The 22,137-nt window shown below is 37.2% G+C and overlaps 1 protein-coding gene across 1 annotated transcript; it reads right to left on the reverse strand.

Moving 5' to 3' along the window:
- Nucleotides 1-1,935: 1,935 nt before the first annotated feature.
- LOC110782471 (probable E3 ubiquitin-protein ligase ARI8) lies at nt 1,936-10,576 on the reverse strand. The gene is made up of 16 exons (XM_021986639.2): nt 10,324-10,576; nt 9,883-10,031; nt 8,301-8,425; nt 8,066-8,174; nt 7,427-7,517; nt 7,152-7,324; nt 6,950-7,051; nt 6,271-6,353; nt 6,061-6,162; nt 5,913-5,973; nt 5,467-5,538; nt 5,257-5,304; nt 5,090-5,161; nt 4,691-4,790; nt 4,463-4,592; nt 1,936-3,538 (listed from the first exon to the last, which is right to left on the reverse strand). The coding sequence occupies exons 1-16, from the start codon at nt 10,382-10,384 to the stop codon at nt 2,812-2,814; spliced, it is 2,205 nt and encodes a 734-aa protein (XP_021842331.2). The 5' UTR covers nt 10,385-10,576; the 3' UTR covers nt 1,936-2,811.
- Between the last annotated feature and the right edge of the window lie 11,561 nt (nt 10,577-22,137).

Genomic DNA, 22,137 nt, shown 5'->3' on the forward strand with positions numbered 1-22,137 from the left:
TATAACATGGTTTATTTCATGGAAAGGAAAAAATTCTTTCCACTTGGTACTTCAGCAACTCAACCAACAATAAATTATGGCTATTTTGCTGTATATTCCGAAGTAATACATATTCATGTTACTGAGTAGTCGCAATAATTTGATTGTATTAATATTATACAGTTTGTATGCATGGTTTTGTGCTAAATTGCTAATGGACATCATCGGCTTTTGAGTAGCAGACAAGCAAGTGCAACATGTATTGTGTAGTTTTTTAATTCATCCCAAACCCGACCCAAACGACTAGATTAGTTCCATTGTTTAACTAATTGGTTATATTGCTTAACTAATTGGTTCAATTATTTAACTAGTTGGTTCAATTGCTTAACTAATTGGTTCAATTGTTTAACTAATTGGTTTTATAACTTAACTAATTGGTTCTATTGCTTAACTAATTAGTTTTAGAGCTTAACTAATTGAATTTCATAGTTAACTAATTGAATTTTAGGCTTAACAAATACTTTCTTTATATTTGTAAACTTATTAGTTTCGTTGCATAACTAATTGGTTCAATTTCTTAACTAATTGGATACATACTTCACTAATTTAATTTTAGGTTTCACTCATTAAATTAATTGGTTTAATTGCTTTAACTAATGAGTTCCGGTGCTTAACTAATTAGTTCATGTGATTAACTAGTTGCTTCAAGTGCTTAACTAATTGAATTGTACGCTTAACTAATTGAATTTTAGGCTTAACGAATACTTTCTTTATACTTGTAAACTTATTGGTTTAATTGCTTAACTAATTCGTTTCATTGCGTAACTAATTGATTCAATGCTTAACTCATTGGTTAAATTGTTTAACTAATTAGTTATGGTGCTTAACTAATTGGTTTCATTTCTTAACTAAGAATTTCAGACTTAACAAATAATTTCTTTATATATGTACGTAAACTAATTGGTTAATCACTTAACTAATTGCTTATATTGTTTAACTAATTAATTCAATGCTTAACTAATTGAATTTCGGGCTTAACAAATACTTTCTTTACATATACAAACTTAATAATTTTGCTTAACTAATTGGCTTAAATTCTAAACTAATTGGTTTAAATTCTAAACTAATTGGTTTAAATGCTTAACTAATTGGTCGCAGTGCTTAAATAATATGTTTCATTGTTTAACTAATTGGTTTCATTGTTTAACTAATTGGTTTCATTGTTTAACTAATTGGTTCCATATCTTAACTAATCAGTTCCATATCTTAACTAATCGGTTTCATTGCTTAACTAATTGATTCCATATCTTGACTAATTGGTTCCATATCTTAACTAATTAGTTTCATTGCTTAACTAATTGAATTTTAGGCTTCAAATACTTTCTTTATATATGTAAACTTATTAGTATAAGTGCTTAACTAATTAGTTTCATTGTTTAACTAATTGGTTTCATTGCTTGAAAATTTTGTATCTTAACTAAAGCCCTGAAATTCGTTCTTTGAAACTCAAAAATACGTAACTAAAACTCGAAAATCTTAACTTAAAACAAGAAAATCACAACTAAAACTAAAAAAATCTTAACTAGAACTCAGAAAACCTAGAGAATAATTCTTAACTAAAACAAAATTATTCTCAACCAAAACAAATTTAACCTTAACTAAAACGAAAATATTCGTCACTAAAATAAAGTTACTCTTAACTAAAACTTCGGAAATACCAAACCTCTAAAAACCTTAACTAAAACGAAATAATTTTTAACTAAAACAAATTCAATCTTAACTAAAACATAATTATTCTTTACTAAAACAAATTTAGTGTTAACTAAAACTAAAACTAAAACAAAATAATTCTGACAAATCAAATCTTAACTAAATAAAGCAGATTTAATTATAACTAAACCAAAATACTTCGATTATTAACTAAAACTAAATTATTCTCCACTAAACTGCTAAAGGTAACAAAAGTGTAACTTTAATAAAAAGAAGGCATAAATGCAAAAATGTAATCAGAATTCTGCAATCACAACAAACTAATCAATCTTTCGTAAAAGTGAACCAGTAAGAACTCAACAAACAAATAAACAAAACAACATAATTAATCAAACTCTCAAATCTGCAACAATAATCGGTGTACTATACAAATTGTAGATTGGATTGAGAACGGTGCAGTATACAATCGGTGCAGTATACAAATTGCGCAACTAAATGAATCAATGTATCAGTCTAGTGATTTATGGAGAGACTACACTACTTAAAACCCAATCACGGCGAAGAGGAGTTGATGGCGACGGCGGGGAACGACGAAGAGGAGTTGATGGTGACGGCGGGGAATGGCGAAGAGAAGTTGATGGCGAGGCCGATAATTTCTCACACACTGTCGTGCCAAAACAACCGTCCTCCCTCACTTGAAATCCTCCATAGATCCTCCGACCCTTTTACCACCGCGGAACTCGATCTCCCTCATCTTTTAGTCCACCGCCTCCCTGCACGACCAAAGCTTGTAGCAGAAACCACCGTCGCACCTCCATCGTGGTCCACCTCTCGGTGGTGGTGGCCATGGAATTAGGTTTCGAGGAGAGAGAACGAAGCAGAGAGAGGTGTGAAGAGAGAGAAAGAAACACAGAGGTATGAGGAGAGAAAATGAAAAATAAAGGAGAAGTGGTATATATATTTTAAGAAAAATAAAATAAAATAGGTTGACATCATGTTGTGTCAGCAACAACGTGGCAGCAAGGTGACAACAAGGCGGTCTTTTATGTAAGACCGTCTTTTATAAAAGTTTGTATTTTCTGATGCCTATTCTAAGAACAATTTCAAGTGCCGGTTTCAGAATTACCATAACACGACTTTAGACTTGAATTCAGACTGAAGTTCAGATTCATCATCATCAGATGAAATGCTGCCAACTGGGCTGCTGCTGATGTCCATGACTTTCGGGCTGCCAACCGGGCTTCTGATGTCTGTGTCACTTTTTTCCACTCTCATGACTTCCGAGCTCTGACTGCAGCTGTTTTTTACCCCTCGCTTTTGTTGCACGTTCGGGCACGGGTTTGAGCCCGGCCCGCAAAGTTCATCCAGATTTATCAGGCAGCTGTTGCTGCTTTCCTCTTGCTTTACTGATATCTGACTCGGGTTTGAGCCCGGCCCGCAAAGTTCATCTGGATTCATCAGGCAGCTGTTGTTGCTTTCCTCTTGATTTACTGATATCTGACTCGGGTTTGAGCCCGGCCCGCAAAGTTCATCTGGATTCATCAGGCAGCTGTTGTTGCTTTCCTCTTGATTTACTGATATCTGACTCGGGTTTGAGCCCGGCCCGCAAAGTTCATCCGGATTCATCAGGGAGCTGTTGCTGCTTTCCTCTTGCTTTACTGATATCAGACTCGGGTTTGAGCCCGGCCCGCAAAGTTCATCCGGATTCATCAGGGAGGCACTGTTGTTGCTTTCCTCTTCTTGCTTTACTGATATCTGACTCGGGCTGAACTTTGGGATGCTTACCCCCACTTCTGGCAGCCCGTTCATTATATCCTCCAACAATCCATGAAAGTACTTTCTTGCAACCCTGGTTTATAACAAAGCAAATGAGATTGATCAACTAACAGAAATCAGCAGCAAAAAAAAAACAGAATTTTAGGCTCGTTTCCGGGACCCGAATTTAATTTGTTGGGTGGGTTTTTGGCAACTCAAAATTAGTTATAAATTTGCCCCGGCCCGAAAATGGCCCGAAAGGACGTATTTTTGGCCAGAAATAGTGGGTTTTGGGCAGAACATTTTCGGCCCGAACCAACCTAGTGGGTAGAATTTTTAAAGGTGTGGTCCGATCCGAACCCACCCGCAAATGAGACCGATCAACTAACAGAAATCAGCAGCAAAAAAACAGAATCATTGTCGGAGTTTTCTAATTCTTTAATCAGTCTGAAGCAAGTATATTTCAATGCAAATTAATGCTACAACACATAAAAAGATACCAAATTGCGCCTGAGGAATTATGCACCGATTTTCATGCAAAAGAAGAGGGGCTTCAAGTAGACCTGATCATCATGTGCCCGGCCCGAAAAATAGCGGGGTTTGGGCAGAATTTTTTAGGCCCGTTTTTCAGATCCCGAATTCAATTTTTTCGGTGGGTTTTGGGCCATCTGAAAATTGCAATTTTAGTCATAAATTTGTCCCATCCCCAAAATGGCCCGAAAGCTATTTTTGGCCAGTAATAGCGGGTTTTGGGCAGAACATTTCCTGCCCGGCCCAGCCCAAACCCGACCCGCAATTTGATCAGGTCTAGTTTCAACAGAATCCATATCGGAGTTTTTCTAATTCTTTCATAAGTGTGAACACAAGTATATTCCAATGCACAAATTACTAAGAATCCATCACTAAGAATCAGCAGAAACAACAGAATCATTTTCGGAGTTTTTCTAATTCTTTCATCAGTTCTGAAACAAGTAAACACTTCCATGCAGAAGATATAAAATTAGGAATTATTTTATACCTGGTACGCGTAGCTAGCCTGTTCTGGAAACCCCTGAACTGTACAAAGAGAAAAACACCATCTCCGTTCAGGAAATCCTGACGTTCCTCAGCGTGCTTATGAAGCCTGTTCAAAAAATGTTTTGCATGTTCTGCAAAACATGAAATGTTCAAACAGTTACATATCAATACACATTTGTAATGAATGAAACCTCCAACCTAATAAGCAGGATCAGAATTTGGTATATACCTTGTCTGAACTCCAAGAACTCCTCCTTTGCGCGTTTATCAGAAGACAAATAATATCCATATACATATGTCCATTTCAAGATTTGCCAACATTGAGCAACCTAAAAAACACGGGGATAAAGAACATAACCCTGAATTATTCGAAAGTTTACAACCTACGTTTCAAAATGATCTTTACACTTTCTGTTTTAGTCCGTTATATACTATTTTTGGACATAAAATTTACTATCTTACCCCTCTTACCTCGTAACATTTACAACTCACACTCACTTCCCCTCACTTTATTCATACACCCACCAAACTTTTTACACATCTATCTTACTTTATCAATATAAAACACGCGAATGAGGAACATAACCTTGAATCATTCGAAAATATATCACAACGTAACTCTACTTACCTGTTCAAGAGCCTCAACAATGAAGTTGAACTCTGCTAAAGGGAGGCCAAATACGCCATACAGACCATCAAGCTGAAACCAACAACAAAGTTTCAGAAACTAATTTTCAGAAACAACAACAAAGTTTCAGGAAATGGATTCAGAAACATGCTAACAGTACTACTAACCTGCAAGTCCTGAAACACCTTCAGATCCGACAGTGCGTTTGTCCTAGACTGTAAGAGCAAGATTAATAGCAGTTAGGATTATATTTTTACTGATACATGACAGTTAGGATTACATTTTTACTGATACATGGCAGTTAGGATTACATTTGTTTACTGATATCCATTAAAATTTGTTGCCTAAAACTTTCTTAGAAGGATATAATGAAATACCGATTCACAGGTAGCCCACGCCTTATAATGATGCTGGTATCTCTGAAGCTTGTTCGTGAGCTCTTGAACATCCTGAAAAATAACCTAGAATTTAACACATGCTAAACAATTCTGCTACAAAAAATCCAACACCTGATAAAAAATGCGGGCCGGGCCAAGATTAGACCAGGCCACCCCTTAAAAATTCAGCGTATTAGGTCAGGTCGGGCCAAACGTCAGGCCGCATTTCTGCCAAAATGTCGGGCTTTTCGGGCCTGGCCAAATTTACAACTAAGATTTCAATTTTGAGTTGCCCCAAAACCATCATTTTTAATCTGGCCGGGCCCGGAAATGGGCCTTAAATTTCTGCCCGCTATTTTCCGGGTCAGGTTGGGTCAGCAGGCCGGGCTCATGATGATCAGGTCTAAAATCAAATCCATATTGAGTGAGAAAGTACGAAAACTTACTCCATTGCTACTACATAAAGTCCCGTGTTTCGCATAATAACCCCAATCATCACCACAAACACTGTAAAACCATAAACAAAATCAACTGTTGTTAACATTAAAGAGTTTGTTCAACAAGTTTAGTGTATTAAACATGTTCAAGTTATACCTGCAGAATTCATGTTTACAGGCTTCACACTGAACATAGGGTAATGCATCTTTCTCATAGCGAGACTTGCAAACCGGACATTCCACTGTATTAGTCAACATCCTTCATACAACAAGCAAAAGGGAAAAAACACAACATCTCAGAAACTTCTAGAAGAAAATTACAACCACATCACTCGAGTTGTCAGAGATTGTAATGTAATCATCATACCAGATCTCTGAGTGGAGAGGGCCTTCTGACATCCATTTGTCGGCTGTGTTACAGTCAACAGGCGCATGAGATTCCCGAGAACACTGCATAATCAATCACCATTCCTCGTTAAAAAATCGGCAGTTTTTCCTAGACCTGATAAAAATGCGGGCCGGGACGGGTTCAATCCGGGCCACCCCTTTAAAATTCTGCACATTAGGGATTGATTGATTCAGCGAACAAAAAGCCTCCTTCTTAGAACCCATTGAGGAGGTCCTCGGCCCGGGAAGGGGAGAGTGGCCGGGCCAGACTTTGGGCTGAATTTTTTGCCCAAACCCGCTATTTTGGGCCAAAATAGCAGGCTTGTCGGGCCATTTTCAGGCGGGCCAAATTTATAACTAAAAATTCAATTTTGAGTTGCCCCAAAACTACCAAAAAAATTTAAAACGAGCCTAAAATTTCGGCAAGCCCCATTATTATAAAAACGGGTTGGGTTCGGGTCGGGCCACCCCTTGAGAATTCTGCACATTAGGCCTAACTTCGGGCTGGATTTTCTGCCCCAAACCCGTTATTCTGGACCAAAAATAGCGGGTTTTTTGGGCCATTTCAGGCCAGGCCAGGCCGGGCTGATGATGATCGGGTCTAATTTTTTCCATACCAACTTCTCGTTCTATAGTTCAGAATCAAAAAAGAAACTTACACTCCAGCAGAAGCTATGTGAACACTGACAAGTAACACTGCCTTCTTCACCATCATAAGAAAACACAGCATAGTTGCAGTCAGGAGCAGGACACCATTTCGCCTAACAAAACACCACAACAAAGGTAATAAAAATTAAAATCACAGCAACATAAATAAAACTTTTACAGGATAAAATCAAAGTGAAATTTTCAAAACCATACCCCACTGCTAGAAAGATAAGATCTAAGAAGGTGATTTTCAAACTTAATCTTATCTTCCTCCGAAGATAACAACCGTTCTATAAAGTCAAAACCAACAGCAGCTCCGCAAAATGAATCAGGGCATCGCAGTGTTAAACATCGAGGACCATCGTTGATAGATTCTTTAATGTAGGCTGAAAACAAAAGAAATAACATCATAAGATTGAAGCATTAACATAATAAGTGAGTTTGGAAACACGAAACGAAAGAAGAATTAGGAGTTTTTTTTATCAGACCTTCCCAGCAGGAATGGCAGATTTGATGGCCACAAGAAACAGAAGACATCGAATCTCTTGGATAATCTACCAAACACATACCGCAAGCAACCTGTATACGAAGAGAAAGTCCAAGGATTAAAAGTATGAACAAAATGGTGATCAAATTTCGGGTCGGGCTGGGCTTTAAGACAAAAAATCATGCCCAAACCCATAATTTGGTGCGGCCTTTTGGGCCAAAATGGGTTTTTCGGGCCAGGAACAGGTTATGGTCTAAAAAAGTGCATCAGAGGCTACCCAAACCCACGCTTTTTCGGGTCAGGTTAGGCTTTGACACAAAAATCCATAAATTTTGGTGAGTGCTTTTGGGGACGAAACGGGTTTTTTGGGCTTCGGGCCAGGCTCGGGTTATGGTCTAAAAATGTGTATGAGAGTGCCCAAACCCACGCTTTTTCGGGCTGGGTCGGCTTTAACACAAATATTCATGCCAAACCCATAATTTGATGCACGCTTTCGGGCCAAAACGGGTTTTCAGCCTTTCGGGCCGGTTCGGGTTTTGATCTAAACATGTGCATTTGAGCCTGCCCAAACACACTTTTCGGGCCGGGCAAGCGGGCCAGGTTATAGTTGATCAAGTCTAGAACAAATCAGGTTGCTTACTTCAGTTGCATCAGCAGGGATTTCTTCAACAGGTCTCACATACAGACCAACTGCCTCGCGTACCTTCTGTTCACATGCCAGCCATTCGTCGTTGGATCCATTGACACACCTTTAAAAAGAACACCAGATTTTGTTTTTTAAACAGATGTTTAATTCCTAGGAACTTAACACTGAATTGAAGTTAATTGCAATAGAAAATCGATTGAGGAAAGTAGGAAACAGATTGATCATTTACCATTTGAAATGTTGCAGAAGAATTGCAGCTTCATTTCTTGGAAGCAAAAGGACAGTAGACACATTTGTTATATTATCTTCCAAACGTTGACGAACTTCAGCTTTGCTCAGTACTTTGCATTTCATCTAAACAATGCAGAAAAAGAAATATGACAACAAGATAAGAGAACACATGATCTGAAAGACTGAAACACAACAAGTTTAGCTCCACAAACTGAACTTAACCGAACTTTCTTACACAAATGAAGTCTTATCACATATATTTAGAGGTGATTTTCCATGCAAGATGAAAAGTGGAAGTATTGAACTTCACCAAGTACAGGTATAAACTATAAAGTCTAGACAAATCGAGGTTAAAAAAACAAGGAGAGTTAACATAGATTAAGAGAACATGAGAACAAGGTAAGAAAACACATGATCTGAAAGACTGAAACACAACAAGTTTAGCTCCACAAATTGCACATATTGTTCATTAATCCGAATATTAACCGAAATTTCATGCACAAATCTAAACTTATCACATATTTTAAGTGGTATGTTCTATGTAAGATGAAATTCTCCATTGGAAGCATTACAAAATATTGAAACACCACATTAAAATCGATCCGGGTCCGAAAACGGGCCTAAAATTTCTGCCCGTTATTTTCCGGGTCGGACGGGCCAGCGGGCCGGGCTTACACTGTGAAAGACTGAAACACAACAAGATTTGCTCCACAACAGCACATATTGTGCATTGATCCGAATCTTAACCGAACTTTCTTACACAAATCTAAACTTATCACATGTATTTACAGATGATGTTCCATGCAAGAAGCAAAATTTAAAGTATTGAACATCATTAAGTACAGGTATAAAGTCTAGACAAATCGAGGTTAAAAGAACAAGGAGAGTTAACATAGATTAAGAAACTTTTGTACTACTACATCAAATGAGCCAAAAATAAATGTTACACTTCACATTGTGTAAACCCTAACTAGTAAGTGGAGTAGTAACTACCATTCAAATTAGTTCAAAATGTTTTTTCCTATACTATATATAAACATCAAACATAGCCTACTTATTTCGAGAAATTACAGGAAAATATCCTGCTTAACTCACTTATTTTCGAGAAATTACACAAAACAAAATCAACTTGCTCATTTCCATCATTATTCAACATCATTCATAAGATATCAAACTTTTTAAAATCTGTTAACCATTACCATTTATGACAGAATAATTCAACTATTTCTTGTAATCAATCTATTATGTGAGTCTCATCTAACACAGTCAATTCAAAAGGAAAGATCACTGTTGCTTGATTCGATAGTATGAGATTGGGTACGGGTTTTCAACTCGCTACTTAATTTGCTAAACTATACCAAACTTATCTATCATTGTCAATTCAAATGGAAAGAAAATCAAACGTTTCACATGGCTTTTTGTACCATTTTCTGAACCAAGAACAGTATCAAACATGCAGCAAGGGTTACAAAAACAGTAAAAATAAAAAATAATTTCTAAAAAAAAGCAGAAAAAATCCATTAGAATGATAATCAAACAATTACCCAATTTTTATTTTTTTTAAAAAGTAGAATTATTACCTTATAATTTCCATTGAAATTGGTCTTTTCTTGATCACCCATCTCGGACTCTAGCCCATTCATGGAGGCATAATCATCTTCTTCATCGCCCGAACTGAATTTTCGGTCAAGAATTTCGATGTATTCCCAATCATCTTCAATAATCCCCCCTAATTTCCACCAGAAAAAAGATAAATTTTAATCAAAATAAAGAAAAAATCCCAATTGATCAATAAGGACGATAAACAGCCATGAAAATTAAGGGGTTTTTTCTAGGTTAAATCTTTTATCAATGAAATTCTAAAACCCCAGATGATCAAACAAGCAAGAAACGAAAAGGGTTTTCTGGGTTAATTTTTTCTCAATGAAATCCCTAAACCCAGAAAAAAAAAACACAGAAAAACAGAGTATAGAAACAGAGTACAGAAAGAGATAGAGAGAGAAAGGTTGAAGATGACTTACCTTGATGACGATCGAGGGATATAAATCTAGAGAAGAGTTGAGTAAGAGATTTACGCGACATTTTTACAGATAAATTTGAACTTTTTTTGATTTTTTGGGTTAATTTTAAGTTAAATTTGAGCGTGGGAAAACAGAGAATCGCAGAAGAAGAAGCAGAGGAGGTTTAAGGAGATAGAAAAAAAGAGAGAGAATGTCGGAAGGAGGGAGATGAAGAAAAGAGAGTGTGAAGACTGGCGTTTACTTTTGAACTTTCGATGAATTTTCCTTCTTTTATATTTGATTTTTTTAATTGATTTTTAAATGAAAAGGGGGGATTTTTAGTGGTAGAATGACATAATTTTCAACTTTAATTTATCTTTTTTCTTTTGAGAAAACAAAAGGCGTATCTTAGTAAAAAAAAAATTGAATTTTCTTATTATTATTATTATTATTATTATTATTATAAAACGTTACAAGCTTAACAAGCTACAAAGATCAAATGAACTACAAGAAGTTGGAGGGGAGCCGAGATACAATCTGGGCCCCCACTCCTCTAGCTATGGCGAACCCGATCCTGCTGAAAATGTGGGCAGCTGCCCGTGCCCCAATGTCTTGAGCCCTGGAGTACGCCTGGACCCGCTTCAGCAAAGAAACAGCCCCTTTCTCTAATTCCCCAAAAGAAGAGAAGGAAAAAGGGAAGAAACCGTAACCCAAAGCCCTACAACGTGCCCCATACTTATTCTGCTTCCGCTGCGCTGCAACCGCCACAACCCGACCCGGAACGAAGCCTGACAACCCAGATTGCGTCATAGGGGAAGACCCAGTCAAGTCAACACACACATCCAGACCACCATCCCATGAGTAAAGCAGTATATTATTATTATTATTATTATTATTATTATTATTTTGTTTTGTTTTGTTTTTTTAAATAATAATATAAGTAATATTAATAATATTAATAATAATAATAATAATAATAATAATATTGTTATTATTATTATTATTATTATAAAATAAGCGATTTCACAAAGTTGGATGTCACTAATTGGGCTCCAACACCCTTAAATTATTATTATTATTATTAGAGTTTTAATTTGATTAAAAGAAATACCTCGTGTGGTCGTGTTTATTATAATTATAAGGACTAGATTAGATCTCATGTACGCACGAATTTTAATCAATTTTTTCACAAAATATTTAACTGAATATCCCAAAATAATGCATAGTTATACGGAGTAACATTTTTAACATATTCATTTAAATTTATTCATTTAATATGCATATTTGAAATGGGAGTATGGTAATTTGATCAAAATATTGAGTGATATATTTTCCGTTATTAATATAGCGATTTGACTAAAATATTACCAATTTAGAATCATTATTATTGCCACTAATTTATAAACTAAATTTTGTTTCCATGCATAAATAGTTTATAAAAAAAAGGTAGAGAATAAAAATAAAATAAAACAGATACACTTTTTGGGAAAGTGATTTTTGGCGGGAAAACATCGCACCGGGAATTGGCACGTGTTATTCCTGGTGTCTCTTTTAGTATATATAGATGACGCCCCCTTCACATGGTACTTGAAGGGGGGTGCCCCCTTCAAGTAATAGATAGAACGTTAAATAGTATGATGGCGCCCACCTTCACATGGTACTTTCAAGCTCAATTTTGACGGATCTTATAAAACTTTATCAACAATTGTTGGGTTCATCATTTGCGACAGCGATGGCGCTCCTATCAGCATTCATATTTACAGTCTAGGCATTATATGAAAGCTTTGACGACAAAAGTTTGTGCTTTTCACAAAGGACTTCAAGAAGCGAAAAACTCAACATCAAGCATCTAAGCATTGAAAGAGACAACCTGATGGTCATCAATGCAGTAAAAGGAACTTGGAAAATCCCGTGAAAACTCCATTTTATCATTCAAGATATACATGATAATCTCAAGTTATTCGAAAATTGGGATATTAAGCACGTCTATCGAGAAGTCAATTGAGCAACAGATTGGATAACAAATATTGATCATTAGCAAGACTATGTGTATTGGTTCTTGTAATAATTCCCAGTTACTTTCCATTTTAGACGGTGATCACTTATGAATATCTCTCGTGCGGAGAGGCTCCTAATATACAATACAATTCTCCTTAATTACCTTATTAAAAATAATAACTAAAGAGTATAATGATAATCGTAAGAGTTATATTAAGCTTCATTTTGAAGGAAATGAGTGTTAGTAGAGATATAGGGGAAAAATATGTGGTAGTAGTAAAAGAAATGATTGAAATTCGAGACCTGATATAAAAAAAACGTTGATGTGTCATAGAGATAGAAATAACTTTTACTTAAAAAATAAATAAATTATGTGAGCTAGATTTTCTTTTCTCCATCTATACTTTCCTAGCGTTAACACTATTAGGGCATGCTTGGATTGAGGTTAATGTATTAAAGGGGTAATAAAAGTCAAACTAAGGTAATTGAAGGTGATGATGAGGGGATGAAGTGGTGGCAAAGGGAACAAGCTAGTGTTGGCAAGAAGAAAATAAAAGGAAAAGGGAACAAATACCCTCATCATGGGGGGAATAGTTACCCACCATCCCACTAGGGTGATTATTACCCTCATTTGGGGGGTAATAACTTCCCCCTTCCTCCCTTCTCCTCACAACACCACCACTACCACAACTTCTTATCACAATACCACCACACCACCCTCCTTGCAACCACCTCAATTCACCTTCATTGTCCTTTTATTATGGTGGTTTGACTTTTATTACCCCCATAATCTATTACACCCAATCCAAGCGTGCCCTTAGCGTTGATTGGAGGTCGATTTTCTCGTAAGAGCATCAATAACCATGAGTCCATGACCAATAACCATGGTCAAGGTAAAAGGTAAGTCAAGTTAGTGGAAAATGAGGTGGAAAAAGGTGAAAGATGAGAGAAAAATTATTTTACACTTGACCAAGGGTCAATGATGCATGTTGTCAAATATTGTGTAATCTCGTATCATTCTCATTAATCACACACGTATATATAGTACAACTCAGTTACCTAAACCCTAGGTACACATTAGGTAACATACCATAGTTAGGACTCTACAGAATATTCACAGAATAATATCTAATATCTTAACATATCTTAACATCCCCCCTCAAGGTGGAGCATGTAGATCTCGAATGCCCATCTTGTTCAAAAAAAACTCAAATTGCGCCTTCCCCAACGCTTTGGTGAAGATATCTGCTAACTGAACCTTCGTCGACACGTACGACGGACTGATGATCCCGTCCTTGATTGCATCTCAAATGAAATGACAATCTGACTCGATGTGTTTTATCCTTTCATGGAACACCGGATTCTGTGCAATATGCAACGCAGACTGACTATCGCAATACATCCTCATGCCTTGGTCGTGTGTCACCCCCAAGTCGCGTAGTAGTTGTTTCAACCACTTCAACTCACACGTCAGAGCTGCCATCGACCGATATTCTGCCTCAGCAGACGACCGAGAAACAGTATGTTGTTTCTTGGTCTTCCAAGAAACTGGCGACATACCAAGTGACACAAACCATCCAGTCACCGACCGACGCGTCATTGGACACCCTGCCCAATCCGAGCCGCACCACCCCTCCAACTGCAACGCGCTGTCCGACCGAAGTAGTATACCTTGACCTGGACACTTCTTCAAGTATCGCACTACTCGCAAAGCTGCTTCCCAATGTGCCTCCTTTGGTGCTTGCATAAATTGAGATAGGACATGTACAGAGTAGGCAACATCTGGTCGCGTGACATCCAAATAAAGACGTCCGATCAGACGCCTATACTGCTCACCGTCCGACAGGTCTGGCCCGTCTGCCAATGCCAACCTATGATTCTGTTCCATGGGAAAGTCCACAGGCTTTGCTCCCAACAATCTGGCCTCTGAGATGATGTCGAGGGCATATTTTCTCTGACATACATAGAACCCTTGACTACTTCGTGCCACCTCTAACCCAAGGAAGTACTTCAGAGCCCCGAGGTCTTTCATTTTAAAACACTCCTTCAAGTATGCCTTAAAACTCTCAAGCGCAAACTTGTTATTGTTTGCGATAATCATGTCGTCCACATAAATGAGCACACTCAGCTGCAACGTACCTTTAGACAGAGTAAAGAGCGAATAATCGGACAGCGACTGTCGAAAGCCATAGTGTGTCAATGCTGTCGACAACTTCTGGAACCAACATCTAGGTGCTTGTTTCAACCCATACAACGACTTTCTCATTCGACACACCTTGTCAAAGTGATTCTTCTGGAATCCAGGAGGAATCTTCATATAGATCTCTTCCTCCAAGTCACCGTGCAAGAACGCATTGTGTACGTCCATCTGATGCACGTCCCACTGTTTGACAGCTGCGACAGCTAGAAAAGTTCGGACTGTCGCCATTTTCGCGACGGGAGCGAATGTCTCATTATAATCCAACCCTTCCTCCTGATGATTCCCTAAACATACCAATCGAGCCTTCAGTTTCAAAAAATTCCCATCCTCATCACGCTTCTCAGTATACACCCATTTACTCCCCAGTGCTTTCTTCCCTTCCGGCAAATTTTCCAACGTCCATGTCCCCTGTTCCTCCAACGCGTCGATTTCAGCAGCCATTGCCTGACGCCACCCCTCATGTTGCATCGCTTGTTTAAAACTCTTAGGAACTTGCCCTTCTTGCAATGCTGCTATATAATGCCTGTGCTTTGACGAAAAACGCTCATAATTAACAAAATATGTGATAGGATAAGGAGTACCTGAGAGTGATGACGCCGTAGGTGTTTTGTCGGAAGTACTATACTTTTCCCGTATTGTATGTATCACACAGTCTTTCAGCTTTGTCGATGAAAACTTCGCACGCTTCCCCCTTCCTAACTCCGTATCCTCCACACACTGCCTTGTCTCACTCTCGTCACTACCCGCCATCTCCTCTTCACCTGTCAGTGAGGAGACGACGTCTGAATCCACTCGACTAGGTGGTTCATGTTGTTGTTCCTCCCTCACAGGCGACGACACTCCCCTGTCGTCGCCACTGGTCAACAACACCCCCTCATCATCACCCGGATGCGACAACACTCCCTCAGTATCACCTGTAGGCGACAACACCCCATCAGTATCACCTGCAGGCGACGACACGTTCTCAGGACCCGTAGTCCCACTCTCATCCAAACTCCAATGGTCAAACCCCCCATCACCATCATGCACCAGTGGCAACACATCCGATGCATCTACAAAAGGAAATGTCCCTTCATGAAACTTGACATCCCGTGAGACGAAGAACTCATGTGTCTCTAGATCATAAAGTTTCCATCCCTTCCTGCCAAACGGATAACCCAGAAACACACATCTGCGACTCCGAGACTCAAACTTATCCCCTTTGCACCGTAGATTATATGCATAACACAGACACCCAAAAACGCGGATAGGCACATACGATGGTGGTTTACCAAACAACATCTCATAAGGTGTTTTATTGTCAAGGATCGGGGTAGGTGTAAGGTTTATCAAGTAACAGGCGGCCAAAACACATTCCCCCCAAAATTTTATTGGAAGATTTCCTTGAAAACGTAACGCCCTCCCAACATTCAAAATGTGTTGGTGTTTTCTCTCGACTCTCCCATTTTGTTGAGGCGTCCCAACACACGACGACTCAAACAGAATCCCATGTTGACGAAAATAATGTTTTAAGCAATTGAATTCAGTACCATTATCACTGCGTACTACTCTAAGGGACCGATTAAACTGACACTTAATCATGGCAACAAAATTAAGAAATGTCGATTCAACTTCCATTTTATTACTCAGTAAATAAATCCAAACACCTTTAGAATAATCGTCAACAATGGTAAAAAAATACTTTGCCCCACAAGACGAGGGGGTCTTGTAGGGTCCCCATAAATCAAGATGAACCAATTCAAATGTGCGACTAGCACGACTAACACTAACTGGAAAACTCTCCCTACATTGTCTCGCCCGCGGACATACATCACAAATTGTTTTATTCTTCCTAATCTTATGACTCACATGAGGAAGTAACTGCAACACTTTTTCCGACGGATGCCCCATCCGTTGATGCCACAAGTCGACCACACACTCCACTGCTAGCACACGAACCCTTGGAGCCCCACGGAAAAAATATAGTCCTTCCTGTCGATCACCTACGCCAATCACCATCCTCGTCAAGCGGTCCTGAAGAACACACATTTTGTTAGTAAATTGAGCAGTACAATGTAATTCGTCACTTAATTGAGTTACAGAAATTAAATTGCAGTTCAATTTAGGCACAAATAGAACATTATCGAGCACGAAACCATCCTCCAAGACCACCGAACCATATTGATTTGAATTTGCAGGTTGACCGTCTGGCAATACAACCTGTTGATTTCTTGATGTTTTGATATTTCTCAGGATTGAAATATCACCCGTCACATGACGTGATGCCCCACTGTCAACAATCCATCGTAAATCAAGATTACCTTGCAACTTGTTTGAAGGTCGTGACAAGATGTCAACAATTTGCTGGACTTGCTCCTTCGTCACACCAACAAGCTCATGATTGGCTGTCGTCACTGCACCCTGCGATCCGTCTCCACTTGTCAAAGGGGCTGTCGCCCCTCCTGTGGCATTGCTTACGGCATTGGCACGAGCGACACCACTGGTCGACGACGCTGCCCCACGAGCTCCTCTGCCTCTTCTAATCGACGTCCTGCCTCCTCGACCAGGCCCTCTCCCACCTCGTTTCTTCTCATCCCACCATTCAGGAAATCCAATCAGCTGATAACAAGTTTCTTCCTCATGGCCCTCACGGTTGCAATGACCACAAAATTTGCCACTCGCATCTCCCGACCTCGACCGAGCCTTAGTCTCGACCTTGAACGCCATGACACTCTCCGGACCTCTCGCTGCCCTGGCGCGCATGGTCTCGGTATTCATAACCGTCTGGTACGCTTCGTCGAGGCCTGGCAACGGCGATCGTGCTAACAGTTGTGCACGAATGGCTTCATAGTGATCATCCAGACCAATTAGGAAATAGTGCAGACGATCTTCATCATGAATGTCCCCCACCTGCTTCGCTATATTACACGTGCAACCCGCACATATACACCTGGGAACTCGTGCATACTGTACGTACTCCTTCCATACCTTCGACAAGCGACCATAGTACTCCATGACGCCCTCAGACGTGCCCTGCTTGCAACCACTCAGAGCCATCTTAATATGGCAGACTCTAGTGCCCGACACGACGCAGTACCGCGTCCTCAAATGACTCCACAACTCGTGAGCAATATCAAAGTCCTCCAGATTCGAACGCAAACTCTCGTCAATGGTGTTTGTGATCCAAGACACCACCATCGAATTGACCGCAATCCAATGTTTCATCTTCGTCTCGTCCGTAATGGGCTCCTTCACAGACCCATCAAGGAAACCAAATTTGAATTTTGAAATCATCGAGCGACGAACCGCTTTGGCCCACTCATCGTAGTTCGACGCTCCTCTAAGTTTTACAGGGGTGATGACAATACCGGGGCCGTCACCTGACCCGAGATAGTAGTCTAGGTCGACGGCGGCGACAATTGTCTTTTGTGGTGGCTCCTCTTCGTTACCCATTGTTATACCCTAGGAATTTGTAACTCCTAAGAACTCAGTACTCAACAAGCGAAGGAATTCGCTGTTCTCAAATTCTCTCAAACTCGTGCGGAAAAAAAATTCTAGGGTTTTTAACCTAGGCTCTTGATACCATGTCAAATATTGTGTAATCTCGTATCATTCTCATTAATCACACACATATATATAGTACAACTCAGTTACCTAAACCCTAGGTACACATTAGGTAACATACCATAGTTAGGACTCTACAGAATATTCACAGAAAAATATCTAATATCTTAACATATCTTATCAGATCTAATAGGTCAAAATAAATGTTAGAGTGTTAGTAGAGATATAGGGAAAAATATGTGGTAATGGTAAAAGAAATGATTGAGATTCGAGACCTGACAGAGAAAAAATGTTGATGTGTGTTGGAAAGAGAAATAACTTTAACTTGAAAAATATTAAATTATGTTAGCTAGATTTTCTTTTTTCCATCTATACCTCCCACTATTAGAGTGGGCAAAGGTTGATTTACTCGTAATAGGTCAAAATTAATGAATGTTAGAGTGTTCACACTAGTTTGAATAAGTACTCGAGCTCGTTTAAACAAAACTAATATTGATCATACAAATCGAAACACATAAGTACATATCGAGTCTAAAGAAATAATTGAATGAAGTCTAAAAGAAAATCAAATAGTGTTTTACCTAGTTTGGATTCACAAATATGTTATTCAATCTTCATGAAGTTCGATTAATAAGTTCATTTAATCACTTTGAGAAGAAAGGGGAAATTCATTTCTAAATAACGTACTAGTCTCACTTCAATCGAAACAAGTAATCCCTCTGTTCCACACTGATATTCCAGTTTCTACTTTTTACGTTTGTCAATGCGTAATTCGTATCATTTTTATCTCTAATTATACGTTAGATAAAATTATAAAATTTTGATATTCTTAAAAAATTCATTGAAACGAATCAAACAAAACCACACATGAATATATTACACTTTAGAGGGGAGATGTAAGTGGTCTAATTGCCGATTTATTTGTATCACTATTAATTTTTACATTTGGTATCATACATACGATTTAACGATTAATCAATATAGATTAAAATTCCTTCTGTTTTTAATATAAACAATGTAAATTATGTTTACGGAATATTTATATTTTTTTCACATTTATTAGGAAAGTGGGTGTTTAATGCCCCAATGAAAAAGTGTGAGAGTAAATGCCATATTGAATTTAATTGATTAAAATAATCACTTGACAAAAATTTAACAGAATATTAGGAGTATTTATGTTATTATATAAAAGGAAATATTTCAATAGTAAAGATTAAAATGGGACACTCAAAACAGATGCGTAACTAATACAAAGGGACATGGAGATTAGTTGATAAACCTGATATTTCCAGTGAGAAGATCTTCTCCAAGGTTTTTAAATTTTAATTGAGATGAAAATTCAAGGCTCGTAATAGTGAGTACATTTTACAATATTGGTTTATACATAGTACATCAAAAATAAAAAATGCATGTTTATATAGTTTATGCAAAAAATCTGCCAATTAGATTATAAAGACATGTATATAATTTCGAAAATGATAAAGGTCGCAACATGCGACCTTTAAGGCGTGTCACAATGATGACATGACATGCTTATGTGTCATGATTTAAATTGGAAACTAAAATATTTAACTTATATAATCTATTATACATGTTACAAAAAAGGTAGAAAAATCTTAATATTCTGATTTGTTTCCTTCTTTATATCGATAATCTCATTTACATATTTTCATAGTAAAAATATTGAATTGGTAGTAAAAATATTCTGATGACGTATAGCCTACGTGGCGCCTAAATGTGCCAATTAAATTGCGACACATAAGATTGCGACAACTAAAAGTTGTCGCAACTTGTGACCTTTATCATCACCCATATAATTTAATTGTACTTTCAGGAGTACAACAAAAAGGTCACACAATTACAAATTAGTAATCGATCAAGACTTAATTTTGGGGATCTCTTATCTTCTTTGCCTTTGTCTAGAGTTAATTATGATTTATGAGATATAGAGTTGTAGAGCTTTAGACATATGTAGCGTCATGATTTATTATCTAGAGGTGTTACTTTTACTGTTTTTAGACCAAAGTCTAAAAAAAAAATATTTATTTTCATATTTATTTTTGGGTAAAGTGTTTTGTACTCCCTCCGTCTCTTTTTGTTTTTTACGTTTGATATTTTTCACGCGTTTTAACGAATAATTAATTTGCATCGAGATTCCTCAGTTTTTTTATTTAACCAAGATAAATTACGTTAATTTATAATGTTTTCACTTTTATCAAAAATCTGATATTGGAAAATGAGAAAAATTTAATGTCCCAATGGAAAATTATGAGAGATTAAATGATCCAATGAATTTAATTGGTTAAAATAATAATTGGACACAAATTTTGATAGAATATTAAGTTATTTATGTGATAATATAAAAGGAAATGTAAAGAACATTTTGAAATACCCAAAAAGGAAAACGTAAAGAACAAAAAGAGACGGAGGGAGTAATTTATTACAGAGTATTTAAAATGAAACTTGACTCCATAAATGTTTCTATGAGCAAGATTGCCAAATAATGTGAGTGATTGATTCATTGAAGGTCTTCGATATGTTTTCATGAGTTAGTTTTCTATTGTAACAATCAAGTGTGCAAATTATTCTATATGTTTTCATGAATTAGTTTTCTATTGTAATAATCAAGTGTGCAAATTATTTGATGTTAGATATTCAACTAAGAACTAATCATACTAAATAAATATAGTGTTGCTTATGACCTTTTGAGCAAAAGACCACATAAAATATAGTCGAATTTTGTTAGAGAAAAGTGAGATAGGCTTTATGCATGAACCCACCTATCCTTAAGTTTTCTCCCTCTAACATGGTACTCCCTCCGTCTCTTTTTGTTTTTTACGTTTTTTTTTTGGGCATTTCAAAATATTCTTTATATTTCTTTTTATATTATCACATAAATAACTTAGTATTCTATCAAAATTTGTGTCCAATTATTATTTTAACCAATCAAATTCATTGGGTCATTTAATCTCTCACACTTTTCCATAGGGACATTAAATTTTTTCTCATTTCCCAATATCAGAATTTTGATAAAAGTGAAAACATTATAAATAAACGTAATTTATCTCGTTTAAATAAAAAATTGAGGGATTTCAATGCAAATTAATTATTCGTTAAAACGCGTGAAAAATACAAAACGTAAAAAACAAAAAGAGACGGAGGGAGTAATGTGAAATGTCCATGGTGGTATTCTAGAAGAATTCAAACTCTACACATGATTTGAACACTAACTCGTTTTTTGGCCGGGTCAATTATTTAATGTAAAATACATAACTCAGGTTGTTGGGTGAAATGTCTCAGGTTAATTGCATTTGCCTCCCTACCAACTAGGACAAAGTTCTTTTGTTGTTTAATAAAGAAGCTGGAAATATATAAGCTTGTAATGTGCTGGGATTTAACCATTAATTTTGGGCTCTAAAATTTTGTGGCCCTGTGATGTAGCTTCGGTTGGACCGCCTATTAGCCGGGCCTGTGGCATTATACGTGAAATTCATGACTGGATAACTATTGTGTATTTTATTTTGAAAATATAGCACGTAAGTTAATATAGTCCAATGATTAAATCTCCTCACCCCCTTCCCTTCGATCCTTCGCCTAGGGTAAGGGCTTTAAGTGTACAACTTTCTAACATACGACCAACTATACCTTAGCTTTATCTTTGGCTATGCATAGTTTGTGTTCTAATTAGAGCAAATCCATTATTTTTCTTCTGTAAAAGAAAATAAATTAAAAAAATTTAGAGCAAACCCATTAATTTTCTTCTCTAAATTTTTTTTTATTTTAAAAAAGAACCATCCAATACCAAAACACCTTGGTCATCAAGTAAACAATACTCCCTCCGTCCCTTAATACTCGCACCGTTTTGACTGAACACGCATACCAATGCACAACTTTGACCACCAATATCTTTAACTACATATTATAAAAACTTATAATTTTTTTAATATTTTGAAAATATATATTAAGATGAAGCCAATACTATATTATATACTAACATTTTTTTAATATACTAGAAATAAAATAGGGTCAAAATGAATTATGTAAATAGTGTAAAAAGTCAAAACGGTGCGAGTATTAAGGGACAGAGGGAGTAT

Source organism: Spinacia oleracea, chromosome 3 (genome assembly GCF_020520425.1).
Source record: "Spinacia oleracea cultivar Varoflay chromosome 3, BTI_SOV_V1, whole genome shotgun sequence".
NCBI classification, from domain to species: domain Eukaryota; kingdom Viridiplantae; phylum Streptophyta; class Magnoliopsida; order Caryophyllales; family Amaranthaceae; genus Spinacia; species Spinacia oleracea.

Excerpts from the sequence above, each read along its gene's own strand:
- LOC110782471 (XM_021986639.2), bottom strand. The coding sequence starts at position 10,384 with ATGTCGCGTAAATCTCTTACTCAACTCTTCTCTAGATTTATATCCCTC. Across the intron at positions 8,426-9,882 it reads ATTTCAATGGAAATTATAAG|ATGAAATGCAAAGTACTGAG; the intron begins GTAATAATTCTA and ends TGCATTGTTTAG. Across the intron at positions 3,539-4,462 it reads AGGCTAGCTACGCGTACCAG|GGTTGCAAGAAAGTACTTTC; the intron begins GTATAAAATAAT and ends GTTATAAACCAG.